This window comes from Clupea harengus, chromosome 11 (genome assembly GCF_900700415.2).
Source record: "Clupea harengus chromosome 11, Ch_v2.0.2, whole genome shotgun sequence".
In the NCBI taxonomy this organism is placed as follows: domain Eukaryota; kingdom Metazoa; phylum Chordata; class Actinopteri; order Clupeiformes; family Clupeidae; genus Clupea; species Clupea harengus.
In genome coordinates this window covers 4,061,114-4,080,435 of record NC_045162.1, presented here as the reverse complement: position 1 = coordinate 4,080,435, position 19,322 = coordinate 4,061,114, and the positions used below count along the sequence as shown (strand labels likewise).

At 46.9% G+C, this 19,322-nt stretch overlaps 1 protein-coding gene across 16 annotated transcripts in view; it reads left to right on the top strand.

The window, feature by feature from the left end:
- Positions 1 to 19,322, top strand: part of rims2a (regulating synaptic membrane exocytosis 2a) — a 165,701-nt gene that overhangs the window by 114,488 nt on the left and 31,891 nt on the right. For 14 of the 16 annotated variants that reach the window (XM_031576503.2, XM_031576501.2, XM_031576497.2 and 11 more), the window contains 5 exons: positions 1,243 to 1,431; positions 3,183 to 3,292; positions 3,854 to 3,886; positions 17,426 to 17,529; positions 18,987 to 19,150. In XM_031576503.2, the coding sequence (XP_031432363.1) occupies positions 1,243 to 1,431; positions 3,183 to 3,292; positions 3,854 to 3,886; positions 17,426 to 17,529; positions 18,987 to 19,150 (600 nt within the window). The remainder of the gene's footprint in view (positions 1 to 1,242; positions 1,432 to 3,182; positions 3,293 to 3,853; positions 3,887 to 17,425; positions 17,530 to 18,986; positions 19,151 to 19,322) is intronic. The other 2 variants (XM_031576510.2, XM_031576500.2) reach the window with 2 other exon arrangements.

The window sequence follows — 19,322 nt, the reverse complement described above, 5'->3', positions numbered from 1 at the left end:
AAAATATTCCCCTTTTCTTGCTCAAAAAGACTACAGTACAATTCGGTAACCTTATCCAACCAATCCTTTCTGTAGTTCTGAATAGCTTCTTGCCATCCTAGCACCTGAATGCTACAAGGTCGACGCTGACGCCAGAGATGGCGCGAGATGAGTGTAGGTGGTATGACATGTTTTGAGATCCATCTCAATTATATCTAGCCTGTTGACAGGCCTTTTTAAAATCCCTTTGCTGGATAACTTTTCATTCACGGTCTACTCACAACTGTATTGTGCCACGGACGTATTGGATTAAGTGTTATGTATTGGTGTATTTTTGTTTTTAGCGGATGCATTTTGTTACTGCAAATGTGCCTCTTTAATTCTGACATTTTGATGAATGCTTACATTCAGAAAGAAAAAAAAAGCAAACATCAGAAGTACGCTAAACAACTTTAGTTGTATTAATATGAAATATTTTGCTGATATATGCATTTGCAGTCACTAAATACTGCACTGGTCAGGTGCAGATGCATTCAATAGCCTGTGTGTCACTGCCCTGCAATGTTCCCTTTCATAGAGGCAACCTAAAAGTATGTCTTTGCCAAATGAAAGGTGTATTTAAATGTGTTTAAGAACAGTTGTTTACATGTTGAAGACCAGCCTCACTGTGATTTCACATTGCAAAGTTAATATCTTTCATGTCTGCCCAAGTGCTCCCTTCTCCGGTCCAAAGAGTTTGAGAATCCACTACACGCCTGGGCTTGTTTGCTCCAACAGAGTAGCCCCTCAGAGATGCATACATGTCTATTGGGTATACATTCACCACATAGCTAAACTGTAGAATAGCTGTTCCTGGGAGAAAAGTTTTTTTCTAAAAGCACAAGTGAAGGCATACACCCCCCCCCCCCCCCCCCCCCCCACACACACACACACACACAAACACACACACACACAGACACAGAGAGGACTGAATTATCCTTCACTCTGCATGCTACTGGTCCACTGTCACTGTCTTTAGTGTGTTGTCCACCCTGAGTGGACACAACACAGCATATCACACACATGTCACACATGTCACATGTGTCCCCACGGAACCCGGCTCATGTGCTTCCCTCCACCACACATCCATTGGTGGCAGAGGAGCCCTCTTCCTCCCCCTCCCCCTAGGAAAGCTCAGCGGCCAATCTTCTCTCTCCTCCTCCTCCTCCTCCTCCTCCCCTCCCCACCACCTCCTCCCCTCTTCATCCAATCACGTCTCTCCAGGAATTACGGAGCATCGGACAGGTATGAGTACCAGCACAGGTCCCGCTCCGCAGACCAGCGGTCCGCCCTCGACCGCCCCTTCTACACGCGCTCCCACTCCACCGAGCGCCCCCCCGACAGCCAGCTCATGAGGTCCATGCCGTCCCTCCCGTCCGGACGCTCCGCGCCGCCCTCCCCCGCCTTAACGAGGTGACCCGCAAACGGACTGGGAGCTCCGAGCAAATAATAAAAAAAAAAAAGCCCTGACTAATCGAGCCGTCACAAGCTCCACCATTATCCTCCTCACTCCACCCCCACATCCCCTCTCCGCCTGACCCCGATCACATCATGCCCGGCCGTACCCAGAACCCTGCCCGCCCGCCCACCCGCCCGCCCGCCATCTTCAGTTCCACCCAGCAGCTGCCACGGCTGTTTTGACTTTGTTTGTTTTGTTTGTTTTTGTTTGTGTTGTTTATGCCCATCCCCAGCCACCGAGCCGCTCGCTCAGGACTCAAGTTCCTTTGATTGCTCCTCAGTTTGTTCCATTGAGTTTTCTCTGCAGAAACACACTACTTATATTCCCCAGAGAGTATAATGGTGTGGCCCACGCAGCAGACCCTTCTGTTTCTGTTCTACTAACACAACCTTGGACGTTAGACAATATCATTTGTGTTTTTGTTCCTGTCGTCTACTTTTGCGTTCGTACAGCGGTCCATAGATGTCTCCGTGTGTGTGTGTGTGTTGTGTTTGTCCAGTGGATGCATGGCCTTACCCACACCCTTCTCTTGCAGCCAGTGGGTTTACTTCCTGTTTGGCCTCTCTCATGTAACAGTCCTGAGAGCTTACCTCCGTCTCACTGTGAACTCTCACCTTGTCAAGTGCCAAAGATATTAGTACTCCTTCGATAAGAAGCATACAGTACAGTTTTGAGAGGCTGATTAAAAAGTTCATTTTTTTTATGCTTTTCGTTAAGCAGGACAAATTTAAGGTTTATGTTTACTTGGGCAGCAGTGGCCAAATATTAAGTACACTTCCCATAGACACACGAGTAATTCTGGATACACAGTACATACAAATACACATGCCATGTATACATACAGAAGTACTTGCACAGACACACACACACACACACACACACACACACAGTTTTGTGTCTTTTTAAATGTTAACTTGCTGTAATGAGTATCTTCACTAATACCTTGTATTATCATTTCAAGCAGTTATCACTCCTCTGCATGGCCCACAGCTTTTGAAATGGCAAAGACACTGCCCAACGCTGCTCAAGTCATTACAAATATCACCCTTTAAGTGTGTGTGTGTGTGTGTTCATGGAATCTCTATGCTGTAAATGCACAGCATAGAAACATGCACACTCCTAGACAGAGACACATGCAAAACTCACAGATGCTGCCCCCTCTTTGATCATAACCTGGGATATTAGCCGTATAAATACGGGAATTAATGGGTTCATGCAATATGCTAGAGTATGTGTTAAACAGTTTGTGTGTAGTATAGTAGTGATTCATTTAAAGCACTCCTATCTCTTCTCACTCAATAACTGGGCAGCATCCTCACAGTTGTGCATGGCTATGATTGTACAGAGCATCTATATATGCCACCACACATATATATATGTATGATTCATACAATCAATGATGAGCATATAGTTATCAATCCTGCTATTGTGCATTCACTTTCTTTTGACCTCCTCGCAGCAAGACCCTTATTGCCTTAATAAATGTTTATTTTCCTCGATGTGTTGATATAACTGCTGTGCCAAAACCCTATTTACTAACACAAAGCAGTGCTATGCCACTGGCAGTGCACTGTGGGTAATGTAGTACTATGTGCGTATTGTGATTTTTGCCCTGGGAGTCTTCCACAGCCTCCATTAAGATGGGGGGGGGGGGAGTGTGACTTAGTCGGCAGAGGTTAACGAGGGAAACCTGTTTATGTCATAGGGCTCACCCCCGCAGCGGATCGGTCCAAACGAGCCCCAGCAGTACGCCCATGTCCAGCAGGAGAGGACGGCAACTACCACAACTACCTGCCAAGGGGACGCTCGAGAGAAGTAAGTCTGGATCCATTTTCACTCGTTCTCTTTGTTGTTGAGCTGGAGCTGAAGCTGTGCGCTTGGTTGGTCTTTGAATTGGCGAAGCATACGTGCTTCTGGAAGCTGAAGCTGAAATCATATGATTTTTGGTTAAGTTTTTGGTTTGGTGTATTGGTACTTTGATTATAGTACCAGTCATCACTTGATTTCTTAAGAAAGAAATTTCGGTTTCCTTGGAGTTGTTTTATTAGTCACGAGCAGTTTTTTGTCATTGTATTGATTGAGCTAATTTTGAATTCAGTGTTCGTGTTTGTGTTTATTTTTGTGTTTGAGTTTGCGTGGTTATATTTGACTTCTGAGCATCACTGTCCTGACCAAGCCTGTTGAATCTGGTGCTTCTTGGGGAGTCATCAGAGTCCTTGGATGTGAAGTAGCATGATTGGGTATGCCTGGAGCGGCACCCTTCTCACATCGTTGCACTCCACATGTCAGTCAAAAACCTCTGGTTGTTTGGCTCCATGTGGCTGTTTGCTGTCACTCATGCCTGTTCCCCTGGTCCCCTCTCTCCCCTTCTCTCAGAAGACGGAGGAGAAGACATAGAGCCTGGTCCAGGTCTGTACCACCCCCCCAGGGACTGGGTTTAGACAGAGGTCCTGAACCGACTAAACCCATCTGCAATGGCCTTGTTTAGAACTCGCCCCACCCCAACTTTTCCAGTTTTTAACCAATCCAGTCACCCCGTAGAGTATGAAGGAGGCCCATTGCAATGTGTCCCATGAGTCCTCCATGTTTGTATGTGTTTGTGTGACAGAGCTAGCCTGTGTCTGTGCCGTGTGTTCAGATAGAGCTAGCCTGTGTCTGTGCCATGTGTTCAGATAGAGCTAGCCTGTGTCTGTGCCATGTGTTCAGATAGAGCTAGCCTGTGTCTGTGCCTTGTGTTCAGATAGAGCTAGCCTGTGTCTGTGCCATGTGTTCAGATAAAGCTAGCCTGTCTCTGTGCCATGTGTTCAGATAGAGCTAGCCTGTGTCTGTGCCATGTGTTCAGATAGAGCTAGCCTGTGTCTGTGCCATGTGTTCAGATAGAGCTAGCCTGTGTCTGTGCCATGTCTGTGTTCAGTCTTGTAAGATTTGATGTCGGTGTCAGTGTTGTGGTGTTTTGCACTAGCTACTGTTAGCTTTCACATCTGGGTGCTCCCAAGGAGGGGAGGGGGGGGGTTCACACACACACACACACACACACACACACACACACACACACACACACACACACACATACATACACACACACACACACACACACACACACACACACACACACTCTCACGGAGCCTCTGCGGCTCAGCATTTTCATAATTGCACATCTGTCTCACAAGTGCTGACTGGGTGATGGGAGTTTGCGCTGTGGCCATGGGCCGAGCCAGACGCGAGGAGGTGGAGGAGAAGGGTGGGCAGAGTGTGTGTGTGAGTGTGTGTGTGTGTGTTTGTGTGTGTGAGAGATGTTTGTGTATGAGTGTGTGTGTGTGTGTGTGTGTGTGTGTGTGTGTGTGTGTGTGTGTGTGAGAGATATGTGTGAGTGTATGTGTGTGTGTGTGTGTGTGTGTGTGTGTGTGTGTGTGTGTGTGAGAGAGATGTGTGTGTGTGTGTGTCTGTTTCCCCCCCCCCCCCCCCCCCACACCTAGCAGTTTGCTCAGCAGTGTAATGTGGAACCCGTGTCAATATTTTATGATGCTAATAAATCACAGGTGCTTGGGGTATTGTCCTGTGTTGAGCGTGCTAAAGCATGGTGTGAACAAGGGTCTGAACAACATATGGTCCACGGGCAGCAAGCAGGGGAAAACACTGGACATTCATTATAGATACCACTGGACATTCATTATGATACCACTGGACATTCATTATAGATACCACTGGACATTCATTATAGATACCACTGGACATTCATTATGATACCACTGGACATTCATTATACTGTATATACCACTGGACATTCAGTATATATACCACTGGACATTCATTTTACTGTAGATACCACTGGACATTCATTATACTGTATATACCACTGGACATTCATTATAGATACCACTGGACATTCATTATGATACCACTGGACATTCATTATAGATACCACTGGACATTCATTATAGATACCACTGGACATTCATTATGATACCACTGGACATTCATTATACTGTATATACCACTGGACATTCAGTATATATACCACTGGACATTCATTTTACTGTAGATACCACTGGACATTCATTATACTGTATATACCACTGGACATTCATTATACTGTATATACCACTGGACATTCATTATAGATACCACTGGACATTCATTATGATACCACTGGACATTCATTATAGATACCACTGGACATTCATTATAGATACCACTGGACATTCATTATACTGTAGATACCACTGGACATTCATTATAGATACCACTGGACATTCATTATACTGTAGATACCACTGGACATTCATTATAGATACCACTGGACCATTATTATGATACCACTGGACATTCATTATGATACCACTGGACATTCATTATGGATAGCAAGTGGCTTCACTCGTGTTCAGAGTTTACAGGTTTCCAGGATCTCATAGCCTCTGAAAACTCCCGGAATGGTCTGGGGGATACGAATTCCGGCCCGCCTCGGCTGTTTGTGTTCGTTTGAACACGTTGAATTCCGGCCCGCCTCGGCTGATGGTGTTCGTTTGAACGCGTTGTTTGGAGGTCCGCCGGCTCTCCTGCGCTCTAATTGTAGTGACAGTTGAAAAAGTGAGACGCAGAGAAAAGAGAGAGCAAAAAAGAGAGAACACCGGTGCATTTGCTTTGATGGGCTAAAGGAACATCCTGACGTATTAAGACTGGTTTTATAAGCGCCACCCAAGGGAAGCTCAAAGAGATAGGGCCGCTGAAAGAACAGATGATCAGGAGCAAAGAGAGGCAGGATAGAGAGAGCAAGAGAAAAGAGGGGAAATGAGAAAGATGTGAGGGAGCAAGACATGCAATTAAGGGCGCAGGTAAAATGAGCCTGGAAAGGAAGGAGAGAGAGAGTGAGAGAGAGAGAAGGAGAGAGAGGAGGGAGAAGGAGAGAGAGGGAGAGTGAGTGAGAGAGAGAAAGAGGGGGAGAGGAGAGAGAGAGAGAGAGGGGGAGAGTGAGTGAGAGAGAGAAGGAGAGAGAGGAGGAGAGAGAGAGAGAAAGAGTGAAGCCTTTGCTGTGCTGGAATACTTGTCAAGGTCCTCAGAGAAAGCCTTACATCATTGTCAGAGAGCATGACCACTCCTGGGCTCAGCACAGCACTGCCAACCACTGAGCCGCAGAGAGAGGAAAAGAGAGCGATGAAGAGACAGAGAGAGAGGGAGAGATGAAGAGAGAGAGAGCGAGATGAAGAGAGAGAGAGAGGAAGAGAGGGAGAGAGAGGAAGAGAGAGCGATGAAGAGAGAGAGAGAGAGATGAAAGAGAGAGAGAGGAAGAGAGGGAGAGAGAGGAAAAGAGAGTGATGAAGAGAGAGAGAGGAAGAGAGGGAGAGGAAGAGAGAGAGAGGAGCTGTGAGAGAGAAAGAGAGGAGAATGAGAGATATTAGCATAACTTGGCCAAACCCACACAGGGGAGAGATGGTGTGTGTGTTTGTTCTTGTATGTGGAGTGTGTGTGTGTGTGTGTGAGAGGGAGAGAAAGAAAGACAGACAGACAGACAGACAGACAGAGAGAGAGAGAGAATGCATTGCTCTACAAACCCACTGTGGAAAGCTCATGTGACTGCACTGCTTCTAACCCAGAGGAGGTATGTAGCTGGTCACAACCTGGGGTTAAGAGGTCAACTGGAGGTCACCCTACAGTTGGGCCTGGATTGACATAGCAAGGCAGTTCATTGGTTGTTTCCAGCAGCCTCACTCTCAGGCAGCCAGACAACACTCAGACTTCAGAGCTAGTGATTGAATAGGATGCCATTCAGTATGTTAAGTTGCTACTGAGATAATGTGTGCACAGTATTGCCACAAAAGGAATATTTGTTCTTCAGACATTATTGGTCATATCGTCTTCAGTACATTAACCCCATGGCTCAACCTTTCTCATCCTTTATTTGCAACAGGTACAGGTCATCTCTTCACTAATCTTTATAGTTTAAGAATGTAACCAATCATTACCTTCCCTTTATCTGACCCCGCCTCTCAGAGGAAGACCTGGAGGGACCTGCCCACCACAACCACACCTCATTAGATAAGGGCGAATCAGGTGTGTCTCTCACTAAGACCCCTCCCACTTTTTGATGGCAAAGACTTTCTAGACTTCTCTATGGGTTGTCAGCACAGAAGTAATGTAGTGTTAAATCTGTTTTGTCATGTCGTCTTGTTAATCTAGTACAGCTCTGGCTATGCTATGCTATGCTATGCTACGCTATGCAATGCAAAGTGTCTAAGGGTGGTGTTTAGGGGGGGAAAAGAGCGGATAGAACATTTCAGGCCAGGCTTTCGAGGTGGCAAAAAAATGCACAGTCAGTTCTTGCTGGGTTCACACAGTTAGTGTGCTGGCAAGCTCTGTAGTGTAGGGGCACGCATACACACACATTCACACTCACACACTCACACCCTCACCGTGATTGCTGGCAGAGGCAGTAGATTCCAGCAGTTCAGTCTTCCTCTCCTCCCATCTGTGTGTGTTGGATGCCATCATTTGTGTGTGTGTGCGCGTATGTGTGTGTGTTGGATGCCATCATTTGTGTGCGCTTGTGTGTGTGTGTGTCCACTGAGTACCGTGTGGTGTGTGTGAGTGTCTTGGTACTCTGCTTGCTGTTGCATGCCCAGGCTGGACTTCACACCCTAACGGCGCCTTCCTCTAATGCCTTTCATAGCCTCATTAAGACACCATATGTAAGGCTGGCTCAGACATGGCCTCCTTACCACTCTGGAAGTAGTCGTTTGACCTGCGGGTTAGACTGCTGTGCTCCACGGGGCCCTTGAAACAAGCATCCGAACAGATGTCGGTGTCTGTGTTTGTGTTTGTGCTACTAGTGTGTCTGTTATCTGTTATAACTATATCTGTTTTTCTTTTTTGTTGTTTTGTTACATTTTGTAATTTATGTCGTTATTGTTTTCCTCTGTGTGTGTTGTCATGTTCATATCAATGTGTGTGTGTGTGTGTGTGTGTGTGTGTTTCAATGTTTGCTTCATCTCATTAAACTCCATTTGCTGTCTCCAAACCCATTAAGACTATGAGAAGCCTGAAGGCCCCCCAGTTAATGGAAGGAAAGGCAAGTGCCCTTAGAAGTGTGTGGTTTGCTGTTTGTGTGTGTGTGTGTGTGTGTCTGTGTGTGTGTCTGTGTGTGTGTGTGTGTGTGTGTGTGTGTGTGTGTCGGTGTGTGTGTGTGTGTGTGTGTGTGTGTTTGGGGTCTGGGTGGGTGGTGTCTTGTAAGAAACACATTAGTTAGAGTAGACAGTGAATTTCAAATTCTTCCTCCTTTTCTGGCTTTTGTTGTCTCGCTGTTTCTTGAGGTTTTTTCAACGTAGTCTGTAGTCTTTCTCTCTCTCTCTCACTTCAGCTATGTTGCTGTCTTTCTCTCTTTCAGTGTATGTAAACATATACAAATACATTTACAAATACATACACATACACATACATATACACACACATATACATATACATGCAATCCATCCATCCATCCATCCATACATACATGCATAAATACATACATGCATATATACATATATACATACATACATACATACATACATACATACATACATACATACATACATACATACATACATACACACATATACACATATACACACACACACACACACACACGTAGGTAGGTACATACACACATACATCCATACTGATATACATACATACATACACACATACACACATACACACATACACACATACACACATATACACATACACACATATACACACACACACACGTAGGTAGGTACATACACACATACATCCATACTGATATACATACATACATACATACACACATACACACATACACACATATATACAGGTACTGTAGGTACATACATACTTGTGTGCCTTTTCACTCTCTTTCTTGATCTCTCTACTCCTCTGTGTTGCTGCTCTTGCTCCACCTCTCCTCCCCACACGTCTCTTCCCTCCTCTCGTTTTGTACCAGATCAATCTCAAAATGTCACATGCGTCTGGGCTCTGCTCTGGCGTCGCCCTGAGCCCTCAGACAGGGAGGACGGGCCGAGAGAGCTTGGGCTGAGAGGCGCTGAGAATTGTGGGAGACACTGTCACTTTGAGCCTTCGTCACTTACTCCACTCACTCTCTGTCAATTCCTATTCAGACAGGCCTTTTCAGTGAATCTAGCGGAAGAAAGGAAAATAGACACATTCTACTATGCTATTTTCCTTTGTACTGAGGGCTTTAACTTGGGCATTTCAGTAATCATTATTTAATGTTTATATGTTAATTTAAACAAGAATCAACCAGTCTTTGTTATTGATGAAAGGACCAGTCTGAAGTCGTGGCCTATCTGCTGAGGAGCAGTCCCTTGAAGGGTAGTTGCAGCTGTTGTCCAGCAGATGGAGCACTACTCATGATGTTCTGAGGGGAGCTGTTCACCACCAGAGTGCTGAACTCCTCAACATCCTGCTCATAATGCTCTCTACATATCAAGCAGCACAAGTCTAGCAGCAAGTGATGTGCATCTATTGTCGAAGATGTGATGCATCTACATTTGCTAGTCAATTAAAATGATATATTCTGCTGGAAAAAAATGGTTTCTCAAAGATGGAAGTTGGAAGTTGGAATTGACTCCCATCCTAAGGGCATGGTGATCAGTTTGTGTGCTAATGCAACACTTTCATTTATATTAGAATAGTGTTGCCCTGGAAAAGGTAGTTGCTAGGCAGTACAGATGTGGCTGAGTGGCTGCTGTGTGGTTGGGCTGGAGGGGATGCAAGCAGACAGACAGATAGAGAAACTGACAGCGTTAGACGGACAGACAGACAGACAGACATATAGAGAAACTGACAGCGTTAGACAGACAGACAGACAGACAGACAGACAGACAGACAGATAGAGAAACTGACAGCGTTAGACAGACAGACAGACAGACAGACAGACATATAGAGAAACTGACAGCGTCAGACAGACAGACAGAGAGTGAGACCTGTACTCTGCCCTGTCTCCCTGTGGCCTGCCGTAGTAGAGGTGACGTGGGAGGACCAGCAGAGAGAGCTGAACGGCGCTCTGGATGAGAGTGAGCCGCCACCGTCCCCACCCCCGCCCCAGACAGGTTGGTGTTCCCCCCACCTCCACCCTTCCTGAGGGACTGCCTGCTCCTCCACCCTTCCTGAGGGCCTGCCTGCCCGGGCTCCTCTGCTCCACGCTGGGCTCCACGCTCAGGCCAACTCTAGAACACTTTCCCACTTCTTTACAGTCTGCGCTTCCTTACTGTCCTCATCTCACTTTTTTCTCCTGCCCTGTCTCTCTCTCTCTCTGTCTGGGCCTGCTCTGTCTGTCCGGCTCTGTCTGTCCTGTTCTGTCCTACTGTCTCAGACTCGTGTTCATATTCCTCTTGGCCCTGGCCTCTTGCTGTCTCATGAGATGAGTGTTACTTTGTTCTGTGACTATAATAAGACGCAGTGCTTTTAACACTCCAGAGTCGGCTGTCAACGTTGACTTATATATGCACTGGTGTGACGCCTTTCATTAGCGTCTGTTACGAATAGAGGGCAGGCTCAGCTTTGGCAGCTACGCTTTGTTGTGTAGGGGTTCGCTGTGTTGTCTAGGGGTTCGCTATGTAGCTTTTAACTGAACGTGACATAACCAAAGCAAACACAAACGGCCTAACCGCTAAGTGTACATACCTATGTGCCCCTATGTGATGTCAAACCTAACCGCTAAGCGTACACACCTACGTGATGTCAAACCTAACCGCTAAGCGTACACACCTACGTGATGTCAAACCTAACCGCTAAGTGTACACACCTATGTGCCCCTACGTGATGTCAAACCTAACCGCTAAGCGTACACACCTACGTGATGTCAAACCTAACCGCTAAGCGTACACACCTACGTGATGTCAAACCTAACCGCTAAGCATACACACCTATGTGCCCCTACGTGATGTCCAACCATGACCGTGTTTGATTGCGGATGCATGTGTATCAGCTTGGCAGAGCCTATGGTAAGGGGAGAGGTCACGTGTGTTCCCTAGGGTTAGGGGAGAGGTCACGTGTGTTCCCTATGGTTAGGGGAGAGGTCACGTGTGTTCCCTAGGGTTAGGGGAGAGGTCACGTGTGTTCCCTAGGGTTAGGGGAGAGGTCACGTGTGTTCCCTAGGGTTAGGGGAGAGGTCACGTGTGTTCCCTAGGGTTAGGGGAGAGGTCACGTGTGTTCCCTAGGGTTAGGGGAGAGGTCACGTACCTGTGGCACTCACTGCCAAGTGGCTTTCTCCAGGTCACTCGGTCAGCCTAAGAGTTGGTACCGAGATAGATCAGGTTTTAATGGGGGGTGGGTGGCGGGTTAAACTGATTGTCAGCCTAATGCCAGGACAGGTGTGCCAAACATGCTCCGATCTCCTCTAGTTTCAGGTCAGGCCTGGGGGAGGATTAAGAGAGCAGACAGACTCTTCTAGTCTGCCAGTGAGGAGGATTCCGGTTTTAGTTTTTTGCTCATTTTTGTCCTCTGCCATGTCAGCTATGTCCACCATGTTTTGATGGATGGGAAGGTGATTATGTTTAGCCTAGAGTTTCCTAAAAAGTTCTGGCCTTCAGGAGGAAGACAGACACACACAGTCACACTGTGAAGCATCTGCCCTCGATTTTTTTGTGTATTACTAATACACACACAGACACACACACACACACATATATACACACACAGAGCACCCAGCTTGCTCAGCCACATGCTTCAGCTAAAGGAGGTGGATGATTGTGTTGGAGGTCACCCCAGGAGGGGCACACACACACACACACACACACACACACACACACACACACACACACCCCAGGAGGCCAACTATTATTAGGAAAGAAAACTTCTGCTGCTTTGTTCACTGCAATCTCTGGCCGTGCACACATCTTCCCCCAGAATACACTTTTGTCTGCTTCTGCCTGAGCAAGTGTGAATAAAACACACACACACACACACACACACACACACACACACACACACACGGAAGAGCACTGGAGCAAATGTATCTCATTCTAAATGTTTGCTTTGCAAAGTGTGATAGGCTCAGCGACAGGCGACAGTTTCACTGTTTACATTCTCATTGGGCTCAGTTTAAGCAACCTTGTCTCTATGGCAACAGCACGCTCATGATGACAGGGAAGGCCATGCGTCTCCACACCCGGTGTGTTGTGTCTGGGTCCACGTGTCCGACAGGTGGGGGGGGGGGGGGGGGGGGGGGGGGGGGCGGGGGACAAGCAAACTTTATGGCTTAAATATCGGCAGCGTCAGACTCCTGGTTTCTCTCTCTCTCTCTCTTTCGCTCCATTTCTCTCTCTCTCTCTCTCTCTCTCTCTCTCTTCCCTGCTCTTGTGTCACTTGATCATTTAATGGACTCGCTCGGTCATTGAGCTGAATGCAGATGAGCACAGCTGGTCCAGTCAGCGGCGGAGGGGTCGCCATAGTGACAGGAAAGCACTGTGCTTAGAGAAGCAAGTCCTCACTCCTGACAATACTGAGAATCACACACACACACACATACACACACACACACACACACACACCCCAGGAGTGTCAGGAGCACTACTGCACCTGTAGGCAGACCTGACAGTTGGCTGTGTAGGCATGGGCAGTGAGTGCCAAGCCTGCTGTCAATAACTGAAAGGAGTCCTTCAGTCGTCCAAAAGGCCGTTCCTCACGCTCTGCTCAAAGTGAAGTAGTCGCCACACAGTTCAGATATGCCACACACACACACACACACACACACACACACACACACACAGCACAGCACAGCACAGCACTGGTCTGTTCTGTCAGTGATTAATGATAGCAGAGGATGAAAGTGCAGTTCAATGCTACTGGAGAAAAGAGTGTGGTGAGGTGTCTGTGTGTGTGTGTGTGTGTGTGTGTGTGTGTGTGTGTGTGTGTGTGTGTGTGTGTGTGTGTGTGTATGTGTTAAGATGGGATGAGGGTGGATGGGTGTAGGGGGGATGGGAGGATGGACGGAGGGTGGAAGGGGGAGTGATAACCAGAATCAGCAGATTCTGTTCCTCTGAAAATACAGATAAGATATATGAATATGCAGAGGATCAACTCGTCCAATTAGGGCAAAACCCAGGCCTCTGGGAGAGATGTATTGCATAACACGCACACACACGCACACACACACACACACGCACACACACACACACACACACACGCACACACACACACACACACTCACACACCATTACACACACAGACACTTGCAGATACACTCTCAAGAGTATTCCCAAGCACACACAAAAGGACACACACATGCACAGACATATGCAGGATAGCATGCATGTGGTGGTTCAGCGATCATGTGCTCAGAAAGCCCAAACAGGCCGTGGTTCTGGTCCTGGTTCCGGTTCTGGTTCTGGTCCTGGTTCCGGTTCTGGTTCCAGTTCTGGTTCTGGTTCCGGTTCTGGTTCTGGCTCCAGATGTGTGTCAGGTACTACCGGCCGTGTTTCCTTTTCCAGGCTGCCTTTCCACAGCGTCCGATTCGGTGTCTAGACCTCAGATATCACCAGGAGCCCTTCTTTCTTTTATCCTCTTCCTCAGCTGCCTGTTCCTCTCCTCCCATCCCTCCTTCTCTCCTCTCCTCCTCCTCTGCTCAGGTTCTGGTCTGTCTGGACCGGCGACGTCTTCATTCGTTAACCTCCCTCTTTCGCATTTCAGAAACATTTCAGCCTTTCAGGCCTCTTCCAGAGCACCCGAAGCTCACCCTTCCTCCCCCTGCTCTCCTCCTCCTCCTCTCTATCCTCAATACTGAGATCTCTGCTCCTGCTCTCCTTCTTGCTGTTTTCGCTTCCTCTCTTTATACCTTATTACCAAGGTTTTTTGTGCAGTATTGTGGTGTGTTTTGTGTTGTTTTTTTGTGTTTGTTATTGTTGTTGTTGTTGTTATTGTTGTTGTTGTGCCCTCCCACCCTTTCCCACTTTGCTTCATGTTATCTCCATGGGGTCTCTATGGAGCCCCCCCCCCCATATGGCCTGGCCCTCTCTCAGTGTGACCCTACCCCCCATCCCCCATCCCTGCCCAACCTCTGACCTGTTCACACACACACACACACATCCTCACATACCCATCTCCTCTATGTCTGTCCATTTCTGACCTGTTCACACACACACACACATCCTCTCATACCCATCTCCTCTGTCTATGTCTGTCCATTTCTGTGATGTGACTCCCACCCCCAGAAGACATGGAATCACCCAGTCGGACAAACTCAGGTCTGTCCCTTCTTCTTTTTCTTCTACTTCTTCTTCTTCTTCTTCTTCTTCTTCTTCCTTTCCCCCATCCTGCTATTTTTCTTCCGTTTCATTGGCTTCTTCTCTCATCCCTTGCTTTCTCTTGTTCCTCTTTCTCCTGCCCATCCTGCTGAAAGACAAGATCCCTCTCCTTCTTCTTCTTCTTCTTCTTCTTCTTCTTCTTCTTCTTCTTCTCCTTCTTCTTCTTCTCTACCTGTTCTGTTCCTCCCACTGTGTTTGTGAATCCAACTAACCTCCCGTCTCTGCAAATCTCTAAGGCATGAAAGAACTACTGTATATCTGGACTTGATCTTTCCATCAAGTCAAACCTGTATCTCTTTCACATCTTTATTTTGTGTACGTTACAAACATACAACTAAAAAGTTCTGTTCATAAGTCTGTCATTATTCTCTATAGCATATAGTATGCTGCAACAAAGCTTAGAGCCTGCCTTAACCGCATATTGAACAGGTAGTAATGGCCCTAGACTATGCACAGTTCATTAATTCCCTGGGTAATTAAGTTAACATGATCTGGTTAAATATACACATGATCAATATAAATAAACACATTATGTGTGTTTTTTACTGGTTTGTAATTCAGAACATGTCCAAAAAACAATTGCACTACTTAGTTGGTTGGAGATAATGAAATGTGCTATCAGTGACTGCTTGTGGTATGAGCCCATATGTGGTTAACGCATGCTAATAGCAATGACAGCTCTGTTACAAGGCTTAGAGGGACCCAGGCAGACATTTGTCTTTGTGCCAGCTCCCATCTCAACAGCAATACTCTCATGACAGCACATTTGTGTTTGGATGCCCATTCATTTGTTCTGTTGTTGTTCTCTCCTCCCTCCTTCTCTCCCTCTCTCTCTCTCTCTCTCACTCACTCTCTCCCCCCCTCTCTCTCTCACTCTCTCCCCCCTCTCTCTCTCTCTCTCTCCCTCCCCCCTCCCCCTCTCTCTCTCTCTCTCTCTCTTTCTCTCTCTCCCCCCCCCTCTCTCTCATGTATCTTTGTGTTGCTTCCCTATCACCAACAACCCCATCCCCCCTCCCCCACCCAACCCAAAGTAGACAGAGACAAAGAGAGTCCAGAGAATGGAGATGCAGGTAGGCCCACAGCACAGCGCTGAGTCTTTTCCTGCTTGTGAGAAACTCTACACACTTGCTACATGCCTGTGCTGTGGCATGAGTGGAATGCCACCAGGAATTCACTTTGCCACGTGCACCAGTAGTAATGCATCACCAACAAGTGTGCCGTTGTAGCGGTTTAATAAGAAAAGAATACATTCTGTTTTCACTGACCAGTTTTTCCACAACCTCTGAGCACCCCTTTCGATTCACAGATGTACTGATTGATTGATTGATTGATTGATTGTTTCGAAGTTCTGAGAGCATGCTGTCATATTTGTATAAGGACTGAAGAGTTCTGTTCATCAGGCCCCAAACTCATTAGGAACACACACTATAATGTCTGCCATGTGTAGTGTATTCTATACCCAACTGTTTTGTCCGTGTGCATTGACAGACACTATTTAGTCGTTGTGATGTTTCTTCCCCCATTCTATCAGTTCACTGTATACAGAATAACTATTAACTCTGTTTATTTCCCTATCTCGTGACCCTTCCACTAAGTCAACCCAGCGGCAAACACCATGTTTTTTGAGATCTCACCAGGCCCCTAAAAACATGCAAACATGTTAGAGGGCTTTATACAGCCATTGAAATTAAAGAAAGAAAAAGCCACAATTCTTCACCGGGACAGGTAGACTAATCCCAGCCCTATAAAAGCAGCCGAGCGCTGTGAACTATGTCTCCAACCTTTGCCAGATTAGCAATTCAGCAGCAGCAGCAACAAATAAAGCTGAGCTAGTGTAGCATGGGCATTAGTCAGCAGGAGTCTTGACTAGCGTCTGGCCCAGAATGTATTTGGCCCAGATGCATGTATGTTTCTGAGGGGTGTGTGCCACAGACGCTCGGCAGGCCGGCAGGATTTATAATCAGGGTCGACGTAGTGTGGCACACGGATGAGGGATAGCCACTGTTCTGTCATAAACGTGGGATTTATGGAACTGTTGAACAGGCAGTTTTGTGTGCGATTGTAGAGTTCTCAGGAAGGGTGCTTCATTGTGTCATCCTTCATGGCAGGCGTTCAGTATTCTGTTCTGTTCTCTCTGCCTGGCGCGCGGGATGTTTGGTGTAGTGATTTTTCACGGCAAATTTTTGTGTGGACCTCTTTGTATGTTGAGATTGAGTGCTTTAGTTTAGTCCAGCATGAGAATAACTGATGTGGTGTGCTGACATGGTTGAATCAACAACAAAGAATCAGACTGATGTATGTGTCGGGATTGGAAACCTTCCTGAGGCGGAGTCAACCTGATGAATTGAACAATGTCCCTGAACAATACAGACTGGTAATCACACTCTCCTCAGGATAAGCGAGGTCGCTATGAGGAACACATATGTCTTTCTTACTACACCGTCAGCAAGAGTCAGGCCAGTCTCCCAGCCAAAGGCTCCCAGTTGTCCCCAGTCTGTGAGAGATTAAGCGCTGTTGTTGCAGACACACTCCCACGTTGTCTTTACATAGATGCTGACGGCACATGCTTTTTGCCCCTCCCCCCATACCACCCCCCCCCCAGACCCACAGCCGCCCTCCCTCCCTCCCTCCCTGCCTCTCTGACCGGCCTGTGGCTCTCCTTCCGCAGGTGCGATGGACGTGGAGGAGCGCACGAGACAGATGAAGCTGAAGATGAACAAGTACAAGCAGGGCACCGGCTCCGACTCGCGGCTGGAGCAGGACTACCACAAGGCAAGCCCAGCACCTCCTCACCCAGCCTCTCCCCCAGCCTCTCCCCCAGCCTCTCCTAACCCCCCTCACCACTGAAGAATGTTCCCTGCAGCACGGGTCGCCTAGTCGTTTCTCAAAGCCACATGGTACTCTAGATTGGCTGTAATATAAAAGTTGTGAAGCGAATATAAAAAACGGTGTTACATGCTATATTAGTCAATACCTTGTTTTCCAAATCAGGTCTATACTTCTTTTTAGGTTTCTCTCCCTCCGTCTCACGTTTCAAACACTTCATAGAACCACCATGTAGTGAATGAGAGGATGCCTAACATCAAAGTCATTCCAAAAGAATCTTGAGATGAAGTTGAAGTTTGTTTGTTTTCTGAGGCAAAACATTTCACCAAATGAGATACTAAAATCTCACTCTCAGTTCTCTCTCACAGCAGATGTGATGTGAGCCAAAACAACATCGATAAACAATTCAAATAAGAATGGCAAAACTAGTACAAATAGTAACCATATTACTATTAATAGTATACATGAATAACTGGGGGATTCTTGCTGCAGCAGACTAGTCTATGAAGTACGCGTTAGAAAGGAGGTCAGGTGATCTCAGACATTCCAGACATATAACGACTGTTAGTTCAGTATGTTCTTACTCTACACGTTGTGTTTACCATACTGTGACTAAAAGGTGCTCTGCCGCTAAAGCTAGCTCTTCGGTACTAAGCGCTCGCAACATTCCTAGCCAGGCCATGTAAGCCCAGGCCGTCCACCTCTCTGTCTCCTTTTAAGTATGCGGAATGTGAGTCATTATTCTGAGGGGGGAATCGAAGGCTGTCTGTTGCTCTTTGTTGCGTCTATAAAAAGCAAGTAGAAAGATTCGTGTATCCATCGAGCTTTCTCAGTGTCAGAGATGGGGGTTGTGAAGGTCGGCTTGTTTACAGTTATTTGCAAGAGTTCTGCAAGCTTTAACAAAGCTTTGATTACACAAGACGGTTTTATGCTGACAAAATAAGAGTCCTTGTCACAACAAACCACTGTTTTATTTTTTGGCATTAGCATGACAAAACATTAAACTAAAGTGTCCACCAAACACTTCTGGGTAGGCACAAGGCGCCTTTTAGGATAAGCAAACCATTTGAGGCTTTTGTCTATTACATAACTTTGAACTGCTCTATATAGTGAATGACATAAATATGTCAATGCTTTGATAAATGGAAATGCTGTGTAGAGACGGTTGGCCTTAATGTCCCCAAAGCCTAGCAGCATGTAAATTAGCACTTCACTGTCAGACTTTCTTTAAAGCTGTAGAACATTACTAAAGCAGGAAAGTTATACTGATAGTTTCTGTCCACCTCAACTCCATCCCATCAAAACCTTACTACCTAACTTACTTTTCCTTACTCTTGTTTACTAACTCTCTCTCTCTCTCTCTCTCTTTCCTCTTTCCTCTTTTTCTTTCTCTCCGTCTGCAGCGGCGGGACCCCACGCGGGGGACGGACAACCTCTCGGCCAAGTCGTCGGACAGCGATGTAAGCGACGTGTCCGCTGTGTCGCGGGGCAGCAGTGCCTCTCGCTTCAGCAGCACGAGCTACATGTCTGTCCAGTCGGAACGGCCGCGAGGCAGCCGCAAGATCGGGTGAGCCGCGCCACCACGCGCCACGCGCCGCCACAGGGTCAAAGCTTACCAAAAACACATTTACATCTTGATGTGTTGGTTTGTTTTTTTGCCAGGAATGGGTCCACCAGCATAGGTCATTAGATCATGAAGTGTGCGTTTGGGGTCATAAGCATTGGGCTTGTCCAGGTAT